The sequence below is a fragment of the Euprymna scolopes genome, chromosome 4 (assembly GCF_053919585.1).
Source record: "Euprymna scolopes isolate OS-2025 chromosome 4, ASM5391958v1, whole genome shotgun sequence".
Lineage (NCBI taxonomy): Eukaryota > Metazoa > Mollusca > Cephalopoda > Sepiida > Sepiolidae > Euprymna > Euprymna scolopes.
This window is the reverse complement of record NC_136485.1, coordinates 132,612,096-132,624,681: the sequence shown is the minus strand read 5'-3', so window position 1 is coordinate 132,624,681 and position 12,586 is coordinate 132,612,096. Positions and strand designations below refer to the sequence as shown.

General features: G+C 31.8%; 1 protein-coding gene across 1 annotated transcript in view; it reads right to left on the bottom strand.

Moving 5' to 3' along the window:
* The window catches only part of LOC145272023 (protein amalgam-like), a gene marked incomplete at its 5' end in the record, with an annotated part of 739,512 nt that overhangs the window by 82,020 nt on the left and 644,906 nt on the right, over positions 1-12,586 (bottom strand). Inside the window, one exon of the mRNA XM_080127019.1 lies at positions 11,414-11,461. Within this exon, the coding sequence (XP_079983145.1) occupies positions 11,414-11,461 (48 nt within the window). The remainder of the gene's footprint in view (positions 1-11,413; positions 11,462-12,586) is intronic.

Below are 12,586 nucleotides of genomic sequence, written 5' to 3'. Positions count from 1 at the left end.
AAAAATTAAACTGCAAACCAAGACAAAAAAAAAAGATCAAACAGAAATTTTTGTCTGAACTATTTTTATTGTGTTGATAAATAGTTGTTCATACTGAAATAGTTATTGTGTGCCATTTCTGGCGGCACTATTTTATATATATATATGCCAAGAATTTGAAATTACCATTTTCGAGTTGTTTAATGCAAATGTACAATCTATTATAAACTATTGTATACGATTACTTGAATACAAGTTGTTATATCTCCAACAGTTGTGAAGTTGAATTAAATTCTATGTACAGATCAGTCTCAGCATCATTAATACAGAGTTTCCACGGATCATAGTTGATTCCATAGTGCAAAATACAAGGTACTGTCTTTCTTTTGTACAATACCAAAATCAAAATCTAAGAATTGTTATACTCCATTAGAGTGTTCCTTAATTAAAAACTGCATTGATATTTGCGTATGTAAGAAACACACACATGCTTAAATAGGAAAGAGACCGCACTATATATAAAGCATATAATTCTAGAGTAAAACATCAGTTATTTTTATTTTTTAATCATGTGTCACCATTTACCAAAACCAAAAGCCACTCGGGTATAAGTGTTTGAGGCGGATCGTTGGCAGTTTAATGGTGAAAAATATCAGGATTGGAAATAGTTAATGGAATGGTCAAAGTTGGATTATGGAAACGGTTTATGACAAGGTTTTATGACATTGTATTAGAAGATCGCCACATTATAGTCTGCAGAGGAGCAGTTCTGTGGTAATGTGTTCCACAGGTAGGAAGTTATTGAAAAAGAAAGTTAGTTGCAGTAAGTAAAATTCTTGCTATGAAGGAGGAACCAGAGATTCGAGTTGCTAAGCATCTACCTAGGAAATGATAGATTAGACAAAGACTATCAGTATATTTTATTTGAAAAAAAGGCTATAGAAAACTAAAGTGATCACCCACTAGCTTGTGTAGTCGATTTTGTACTCGGTTAAGGCGAGATTACTCTAAACAGAGAGTAGTACTCTATCCTATGACGTCTCTTATATTCGTAGAGGATTGCATCAGGATTCAGGTACTTTCTAGAATGGAATATATGATCTAACTATTTCTCCAGCAACTTTATCAACAGATTGGATATGTCTTCCGCGGTTGTTAACGTAAACAAAGAGAAAAGAATAATTAGTTTTCATGAAGAAAAAAAATATCTATTGCCGATATGATAATTATCTCAAAACGAACTTATCCTTTCCAATATTTGATAAAATCTTCGAGATTGTTGTGCGTTTGTATTTTTAAACATAAGAAAATTAGTTAACTTTATTGACGAAATAACAAATAACGTTTTGTTATTCATTTAAGAACAAATTGAAGCGAATATTTGATTAAGACTCCAGAAACAAAAATAACTGTTAACCAATAAAATGTGAAGACTTGACAACTTTCTAAAAAGTAATCTTAGATTTTCATTGATGATACTGAGGCTGAGATGAAGAAAAATTCAGAAAACTTTAGAAATTTGCAAACAGAGCAAGTTGACAAATTACGACAAACATACTGTGTACTGTGGTAGATGAAATCACCATAAGTGATAATGCACAGCTTTTCTTAGAAATTAATACCGCATTCTGACATATTCGTCTCTTGGCAGCTGATTTTGGCTGTGAGATCTTCTTTCAGTTCAAGAATACTTAAGGTATTACCTTAATATATATATATTTTTTTTTTTATGGAAATCGCTCCAGACAAGACATGAAGCCACAATGTAAGAAGCTAAAAAAATATCACTCCAATGTCAGAAACTAGATAAGTGTTAGATGAAGAGATTCTGACCCCACAAACAGGAATTCTTCTTCATCAGAAACATCGCTCGTGGAAAGTGATGACTAAAGGATAAAAGAAAGTTAATATCTAATTGTTGAAGTTACAAGACTGCGAAAGTAAGGCTAAGTTTCACTTTCTATTTTTATTTCCTTTGAAAGAACCTCACATATGAAAACCTAGAGAATTAAGAATATGTGATTGTGAAGTTAACCCAGAATGACACCTACTGATGAGACGATCAGAAATGTTACCCCCATATCATTGAATAAGTATACAACAAAGGGTGTTTGAAATTCATTACTGACACTTGGACAAGTCAAGCATAAACTAAATCCTAGACATATTGAGAGGGGGATAGAGAGTATAAATCAGTCCAGTTATGCCTCTTTCCGTACGCTTTGATAATTCATACATTCTTTTAAGGTCACAAATGTAGTTATTCTAGGATAATTTACAAGAACACTGACGAATGAGGGACGGAATACCAAAAATGTGTTAATGATCTCAACCTATTTTGCTACATTTGTAAACTTTTCATCCCAGAAAGAATAAAGAAAGCAATTCCAGTACAAATTCTACTTGAAATGCATAATAGGAGACCGGAGCAAGAAATTGGCATATTGCATGTAAGTCACGTGTTAATTGACTAAGTCAATGGAAAAATGCGAAACTAAGCTTTGGTATGTTATTCATACCAAAAATATTGATTTTTGTTTTTCCTTGTGAGTTTGAGCTTATATGACAGCTTCTGGGTCCTTTTTGTTAAGAGGGTCATTCCAGGTGATAAGAATAATATCCTTTACTATAACGTTAACTGTTGTTGACAGTCGGGGGTTCCGACCAGTCAGGAAGTAAAATCAGAAAGATCATGCTGAGTGAGAATCCATAATAAGAGAAAAAATAAGTCGATCGATGTCTATTGTCAGCAACTTCAATATTTGAAAGCTTTGCTCGAAAAAAAAAAATGTATATTATTAGTGCACAGGAACTGGGTCCTCTTCTCTCCATGATAATCCCGCCACAATGAAGAATTTGAAATTAAATATTGCACACACACACACACACACACACACACTTATTCCCCTTTTGATTATCCTTTGTTTAGGAGTTGGAGACCATAAGACCAACAAGTCAAACGAGCTGAAACAAAGTAAGCAGGAAATAGACTAAGCAATTCTTAAGAACGCATGCCATAACAGTGTTTATAGAAAAGACTGAGACTAGCAGCAGCATCTTTGTGACACAGAGGTTGCAAAGAAGAGAAGGTTGGGCTAATCAAATTACAGACACATTCCTGCAACTATATATCTGCAATTATATATTATATAATATGTATTATTTTCTGGAAAGAATGAACTCTAAATTACACCTTTTCATCTTAACAACCTGGACAAAAGTAAGGATTATAATGAAACCGACTTAATCCCAATTCGATAGCAACATAAAACCTAAATCATAACGATTAAAATGCCAACTCAGTTTTAAACTACAAATATTTCAGATTATTTATGTGGTTCCAAAGTTAATTTCAGTTTTAATTGCAATTATATATATATATATATATATATATATATATATATACACGTGTGTATTTAAAGCAAAAAAAAAACATATCTCCAATCACAAACAAATATCCAAATAGAAAACCTTTTGTCAATAACTTCTCATCTGAATAACTACAAATTTCTCAAATTATTTATTAAAAAAGGATTTACATGAATATAAAAAGGACATTCAGTAATGAATGCTTGAATCTAATATCAGAATATCTTCTGTAAAAGAAATCTGGTTCTAATCTCACATGCAAGTAATGAAATCCTTGTTGCGTATTATTTGGAGTAATGATTTTTTTTTTTAAGTGAAAATTAGTTTGCCAAGTCGTTAGTCGATGGACTTACATAGGTCTTCCGAAACAAATAAATAAAAAGAAATACACTATCAAATAATGTAAAATAAACTTTTGTTTGTTTTCGTTAAAAGAAAAGAAATTACTTTTTTTAGTGTGCGTAAAGGTGGCAGTCTGTATGAAAGAAGGAAGGGTTGAAGAAGATGAAGACTTGAGAGCGTGAGAGAAAGAGTGCAACTACGTGTTTTGTCGAAGTGAGAGAAAGAGAATCAGTCACTCTTCTTTGACGTGTGAGAAAAGCTGTCATTTCAGCTACTGAATTCGCTCAGCGAGCGTGCGACTTGTCTTTCTGATAGTGTCTGATGTCCTTCTCTGATGAGAAGTTCTTCTTGTCTTTTATATTTCTTTAGAGGCTCCCAGAGGTTTGCAAAAAATTTTTTTTTTTTAATCGAGTCCTGATTGGTCAAAAATTCATAATTTTGACCAAAACAAAAAAATGTGCTTTCAACTACGTCAGCCGTTTTTCAAGTGTTCTACTTTTTGACTGAAGAGGGTTGGAGTGGGTGAATGCTGTAATTCCCGCGCAAATGAATTTATAAATTTAAATGTGTGTGTGTTTTAGAAAAATAAAATAAGAAAAATCACAGTATGACTGACATTTTAAGACCTTAGAAGTCAACTCTCACCACCTGATATCTAATTTGTTAATCATGATCATATAACATAACAAAAAATGGAGGAATTATATGAAATCTGGATAGTCAGGTCCTATGTTGATGACGCAGTCAGAAGCAACTCCTAGTTCAATAAAAATGGCCATCCATAGTTGTTAAATAACATATTTAAAGATAAAACGTTGACATCTTATCCTTTACCTCCCCCTCCAATAAGATGTCTTAGCTGCCTACTCTGAGAACCGAATCAAGCCGAGCCTATAAAAGACAAACTTAATTGATTGAGTGATATATAATTCTTGTTCAATATTTAAATTCTAAAATTTCGTGACACTTTCAAATTTGCCAAACTTAAATTCAATATTGAATAACATATATCAATGGAAACTTTGCTGTATATAAAGACCGTTATATATATATATATATATATATATATATATATATATATATATATATATATATATATATATATATATATATATGAGAGAGAGAATAAATGACAAAAACTTATATTCCAAAATTCATGATGCTGACCATCTTATAATTCCTTTAATTCAGTTGATTTATACAATTCTTGACAGTATTTGTTTCGTAGCGCAAAATCAATCACTTATTATATCAATTAGTGAATCTATCATTCCCTTAACATATAGATTCCCTGATTGATATAATAGTTAAGTGATTGGTTTTGCGCTATGAAACCGATACTGTCAAGAATTGTATAAGTCAACTAAATTAAAGGAATAAATTATAAGATGGTCAATATTATGAATTTTGGAATAAACATTTTGTCATTTATTCTCTATATTGCTCTGTAATCACATTGAGCTTCTTATATAAGGATTGATATATAATAAAATATATTTCCTCAGAAATATATATATATATATAATTTATTTTATTTATTTATTTGGGGGTGGGCATGATAAAATATTACAAGATAGCCTTTTCAGAGCCATTTCGAAAGGAACAAAATATATTGACAATATATAAATTTTACTGTTTGTTTTTTCTTATATATATATATATATATATATATATATATATATATATATATATATATTACGTAATATTGGATACCGCAGTACGGTACAACAGATAGATAATAAATTGAAATATTTCCCTTTTGTGTAACATTAGCTCATCTGTTTTTCTTTCAACTCCTACTGTGTTATTTACTTTATTTCCATAGCTCTCGTTATTCTTAACTTAAATTTACAGGGTGACACATTAATCACTTTACCATTTCAAAAAGAAATATCTTTTTCGTAAACGAATGTAGTTTATTGATTCTTTTTTATTACACGTAATTATTAATTGACTAGCAGAACCTGTGAAAATCCCATCTTTTATATATAACATATTGCTGTTGGACATTCTACGGACGTTGAGCATTAATGAAGACCCGGCGATATTATTGTAGCCCTTTTGTTAAAAATGTAAAACTATTCATCTGAGTGACCCGGTTAATGTAGTGTCAAATATATATCTGGTAATTACGGTTTATCTTCAATATTCTTATAGGAGTCAGTGACATATTTCCATTGCATGGACGCCCGGTGCGAATGGAAACCCCACGATATTATAACATCTTTAGACGGAACAGATATTACCCTTGAATCCTAGACAGAAAGCCAAGAAGACATATTTTAATTTCACATACAGCTCAAAAGCGACATTTATTTTAATTTTTTTTTTTTTGCATTGAGTCTTCAGTGATTGGGAGATGCAATTTATTAAAAGGGAGGATAGGTGGTTACAGTACAAACTTAAATTTAGCATATGTATATAGTCATTTAATATTCGTAGTATGTTATCGCCTGTCCTCTTTTTTATTAAAAAAGGACTCCCTAATCTAATAATTTATAATATTGAAACGGTGATACACGTATGTACGTTCGTTAAAGGTGCTACAGTATCAATATATAGATTATTGTTTATTACATATAATTATATGACATATCTGTTGCCAGGGCCGCTGGAAAAATGGTGGGATCCTTCTATCGATCTAGTAGATATCTCACGGCTGATGCAATTCTCTATCTATATAAGAACCAAGTACGTCCAAGGATGGAATACTGTTGCCATATCTGGGCAGGAGCTGCTAGAAAGGACTTGTCCTGTCTTGATAGAGTTCAAAATAGACTTCGTAGCCTCGTGGGAGATGCCCTTTTCTCTTCGGTGCAACCTCTATCTCACAGAAGAGATGTTGCGAGTTTGTCTCTGATGTATCGTTATTTTCATGGAAAGTGTTCGACTGGGCTTCAGTCTATGCCCCCCCCCTCGCCAAACTTTCACTAGAAACACTCGTCTAGCTGAAAACACTATCAATAATTCCCCCCCCCCACTCTTTATCTGTGCCTAAACCTAAACGTAGATTCCATGAACAAAGCTTCTTTCTTAGAACTGCACGCCTGTGGAATTGTCTTCCGTTTTCCTGCTTTCCAGCTGACTACAATATGGTTGTCTTCAAGTCTAACGTAAACAAGTTCTTGATGAGCCGTTCCATATAAGTTAACAAATTTACCGAATTGATTACCGTAATGTCCAATTTCTACTGTACACTCTTTAACCCTTATCCTCGAGTGGTCTCTTGGCCTTGATAATGTGGGGATGCCTGTGTAAAAAAAATGGCCTCCATTTTCAGCTTCACAAACACAAACTCTTTGTAACGTGAAGTGACTTATGTGCCACCCTAAATATGTATTTATGAAGGAGAATAGCAATGCAGAAACCCGGAATGATGGCAGTAATTGTGAACAAAAACAAACAATGAACGACAGCGTTTGAGATATAAATTTTATATTATAGATTTATTTTTCTTGTTTGACGGCCTCACTTGTGTGTGTGTGTGTTTTGTTTAGAAGGATAGGTTTAATTTCCAGAATTATTAAAGATATTACACAATCCCGGATATTTAGTAAGTTCTCATTGTAACTTGGCCGTTACACTTTAACCGTGATGCTACATATCCCACTTGGACCCACAAGTTGTCAGAGACTTCATCGCAAAGGATAAAACAAAGAAAGGATTAAATAAATATCTCATAATTTTTTTTGTACACAGGTGTTTTGCAACGCTCTACTATACAACATGTGCTTTTTAAAAGTCTCTCTCCCTGCCAACTCACGCTGTTGACATATTGCTTGGCATGCATGTTGCTTCTCCTTTGCTCGACCACGCACTGTCTTTGTTTCTGTCTTTCTTTTCTCCTTCTTTCCGTGAGGTAAGCGCGTGCACACTTGCTTAATTCGCATATGTGCTAAGATGGTTGCTGCTACTAATATTTTCGCTAGTAATCTAGCCTCCGGCTGCTGATTTTCTCACGCACGCCATACGCATCATGTTGCATCATTTTTACTTATATTTGTTTACCAGCTATGCATCAAACAAATTGCAATTATCTCTCATAGATATATATAGTAATTTATAAAATATATATGGCGATTAAGCTACACTGAATATTCCGCGTTTCATCCACTCTAGGACTCCTCAGGCTTATATATATTAGCCATTTTATAAATGTAGCAGGGACTTATATTATGATATATCATTGTATTTTGTTTTACTGTTTATCAACGACTTAAATTTACAACAGCTCTCATATTCTGCCGCATTGTAATATCATTTGATATTCTAATATATATATGTGTGTGTGTGTGTGTGTGTGTGTGTGTGTGTGTGTGTGTGTGTGTGTGTGTGTGTGTGTGTGTGTGATGGAGTCGGATGAACAGGGCAATGAGTTAATTTTAAACTAATCCTTTTAATACTCGGCGAAATGGATGAAAGCATTAGCAAACATTAATTTCTAAATTACCCTCTTCTCAAAGTTAAAGGTTCAATCATGGCTACAAGCTATTATAATTGAGACGAAAATAAAAATTATTTAAGGCATCTCCCCGACCGTGAGGACGGAACGAAGACAATCTATCCGCGTAGATTAAATAAAATATTCAGTTCAAAATTCCGTAAGGGTTTCCTAATCTTCTCTTCCCTTCTATCTATCTTTTTTCTATCTATATTTTTTTTCTTTCTATATAAATAAAATGAACACATTTTTCCTGTCTGACTTTGAGCTTAATAGAATTAAGAATCTAGACATTTTATGCAGATGTACTGTGCACAAACTGCATCAGGTGTGTTATAGGCATATTAGCTATCCACTAACTCGCAGATCGGAACTTCCTATATTTTACTGGTGAGAGTTCACTGCCAAAACCGGTTACGATCAATGGAAGTAGTAAAGTCATCTCTCTCTAAAAAATTAATACTTCCACCGCCACTCATTTACACCGTCCATGACCATTCAATTGCATAAAAACTGGACTGCAATTTAGGTGAAACGCACTACGCTAACTTTTACGTTGGTTAAATATAAAAACAAACACAAACCAAAAAACTTTACATTTTCTTATACATTATAACTTATGATACTTCAATTCCGTTTTATTTCGCATTCTTCGGCAATAACATCGTTTTCTTTGCTTTGTGTGTGTGTGGGGGGGTCCATATATCTTCCCACTGTTTTTCGTTTTCCCGATCTTTCCATTTCTCAAATTTATTTCTTCTCTCTTTCCGTGTTTCCTCTTTTTTTCGGCAAGTTCACCATGGTTTCTTTTCATTTTTATTTATTTATTTATTTTTATTTTATAAACTTTCCTCTGTTTCTGTTTCTACGAACTTTACATTTTTATTTCTTCTCTCTTTCCGTTTTTCCTCTTCCTTCGGCAAGTTTAACATCCTTTCTTTCTTTGTAATACAGCCGGATTCTTTAGCACTAAAAAACATCAAAAATAAATTACATGGAGTCAATCTTTCTTCTTCCGTTTATTTAAACTTTGTTCGCTGTCTTTCCCTTCTCTTTTATTTTGTTTTTCTCTTTTTTTTAACAAAAACATATCATACATCATTTCCGTTACATTTCGCTTTGTTCGATGCCTTTCTCCCGATTTTCATCGTTTATTTCTTTTCTTAATTTCTTTCTTTTTTTTTTCAAGTTTTCCCTTAGAGGCGGCACTAGGAACCCATGTTTTTTCATTCTTCTTCCTTTTTTTTTTTTTTTTGGTTGGAAACGTCCGTCTCACGTTCATATTTGCTGGGTAGATTTCGGGGTGCTAAAACAGCAGGGATGGGGATTCTTCCATTACACCGACTCGAGTCACAGCAACGCGTGTCAAGGTACAGCTAGTACAATATAAATAGTAAAAAAAAGATGGGAAATAGTTGAAGTTACATCCGTTGTGAAAATAACCAAGATTAGAACCCTAATCCGAATAGTCCAAATAATAAATCCTCCTTAAAAAAATTAAATAATTTCAGAAAAAAATATAAATTCGATGTCAAATTTGTATTTATCTGTGTACAATAATATATAAAATAAATCCATGATAGTGATTAAGACACGTAGGCATACCTGTTGGGTGCATGTTGAAATAACATGCTCTAGAAAATAAGCGAAACGGATATTTAGGTGAAAAGTTCTAGCAGTAAGGTTTTCTTTCTGTAAATCTGAAAATGCCAATGCCTATAGGATTAATGTTTCGTAATTACCAATTGTAATTCTATGAAGAAACCGCTGTTACTTCTTTATAAAACAATCTTTACTATAACAACTTGATTTTGTTGGAAAATATCTCAAATTATGTTTATATATAAATATTGGCTTTGGTTTTCCCCGTCTTAAAAAATCGTTTTGATAGAAAGGTAACGTCAAACGGAACATATGGAATGGGGTAGCGATATATTCTATCAGGACCCTATTAACAATTCTGTTAAAATGTTTATATATATATATTAATGTTGGGACGATTCATCGGGAATCGGATAAATCGGAACTATTGGGGTATCGGAATCGGGAAAATGTGTACCTGTTTTACGATGCCAAAAATGATTCCTTAAATTATCGTTTTATTTGCTTTTGATTTAAGAAAACTCTTCCACTGCTGGTAGTAAAAATAGAATAGGAAATATTTATTTAATTTGAAATTTCAGTAAAATTAAAACCTAAAAATAACCTCCTTGCATTTTTATGTTTGAGACAATATACGCTCATTAAAGATGTGTTTTTGCGGTAATCGAGACACAATCATTTTATGCTTAAATATTTAGAAGTTTATAAAGAATCGGTATCTGTAATTGTATTGGAATCGAGAATTTAGTACAGAATCTGGGAAAAATACTTGACTCGTCCGATCACTAATATATATATATATATATATATATATATATATATATATATATATATATAATGTGTGTGTGTGTGTTTATATGTATACAGTTAGCATTTTAACTGAAATTTTACATGTTTCCTTATATTTTAAGGTATTCATATGTTAGTGTACAATCATGAATAGTTATATATATATATATATATATATATATATATATATATATATATATATATATATATATATATATATAGGCGATATATTAATATTTAAATGGGCTTTTCCGTAACTACAGCAAAGGTAAATGTTTCTCACATGCTTTTCCCGTTAAGGGAATTTTTCTTTTTTCTTTCTCTTCAAAAATGCTCTATTGTCAAAAGTGTGTTTATTCATAAAGTCTGAAGAAATGCTGGTTTTGGGAAATTTTAAAACGATATAATGTTTGAAATTGTTCGACTTGACATGGAAACAATTGTAACGTAAAATGAAATACACTTTTTGTTGCCATCAACACCTTTTTTTGAAGTCTTGATTTTGCTTCCACAGTGTGTGTGTATATATATATATATATATATATATATATATATATGTTTATATGTATACAGTTAGCATTTTAACTGAAATTTTACATGTGTGCTTGTATTTTAAGGTATTCATATGTTAGTGTACAATTATGAATAGATATTATATTTAAACATTTCCTCTTTGCATATATATTTGATAAACATTGATAGCAAACAATTTTGATTCTCTTATTCAAACAAGTCATATCAAAAAATATCTTTGTTTTTTATGATTCTCATATATTTTTAAATGCTAATTTGATTTTTTTTTCATCCAAACCAAATCGCATGAAAAAAAAAATTGTTTGCGCTTTCGTTTCTTAGCAGAACATCTGAGGTAGTAAATATGGGAATACTCACCGTAATTGTCATGCCTTCTCTTATGAGATGTACTCGTGTTATCGTTAGCTGTAAAATTGAGAGAGAAAAAAATGATAATTGATTTAGATAAAGCAAAAATTATGTAAGCTTTTAAAACTTTTAACACATTTTATTTCGAGGAGAAAAAAAGTTATTGAAAATTCAAAAATGTCTTAAAATACATCAAAATGATGCTGCACAGATTTTAAAATATAAAATGAAGGTGTTTCCAAATATTTCATTTCTTTGGAGTATTTCATTTATTTATTTTTTATTTTTGATTGGTTAAAAAAATGTATGCAAAAAATGTGTGCATGATATTTTCATTTCCAACTTTGTTGTCAAATTAATTTATGAATAGAAAAAGTAAAACCTAGATTTTAATTTATGGGTAAGCCAGAGTTGAACAGACATAACCAATCAATCCATTAAGTGATTTCCTGTCTGGTACAGACATTGACGGTTATGTCTCTCTATCCATCTTTCTCCCTCGAGGCATTCATGAATTTATTTTTGCTCATCAGTACTGACCTAGATGTTCTGATTCAGAACCCTATTCACGCTCTTTCTTGGATAAAGAGTGTGATGTATTGCAGTTGTACAGCCAGAACATTGTAGTTTCTTTCTGTCCGAGCAGTGCCCATACTGGGCGATTGTCCTGACCATTATCCTAACAGGTAGTTTCTGCTGCGCACAACAGAACAGAATTGTTTCTGTTTGCTTCAGTATTAAATCAGTCGCCTGCTTTCTATGACCTCACGTGACCCTGATCGATGGGGGGGGGGCTAAGTGGGTTTGTTAAAAATAAATAAAAATGAACTCTAAGGAGAAATCATTTTGTTTATGCCTTTATATACCCTAACCCTACTGCTAGGAGGCCACTTTGAAATTTAAAAGAATGTGAATATTTCCGAGGCCGTTAAAAAATTTTTTTTCTATGTGAAAAGAAATTTAAATAAAATTTAAATAAAAGACTCTCTTAGTTACAGATTTAGTATTTCGATCAGAATTTATATTTGCTTCTGATCACAAAAAATAGTATATTCTAAAATTAAAACTAATTTGATATAGTAATTGAAAGAAAAAAGTTGAATAAAAATCTAATTATTTATGGCGGAATGATGGTTACGACAAATCAGCTAATCAGAATAGAACAGCAATTTGTCAGATGAA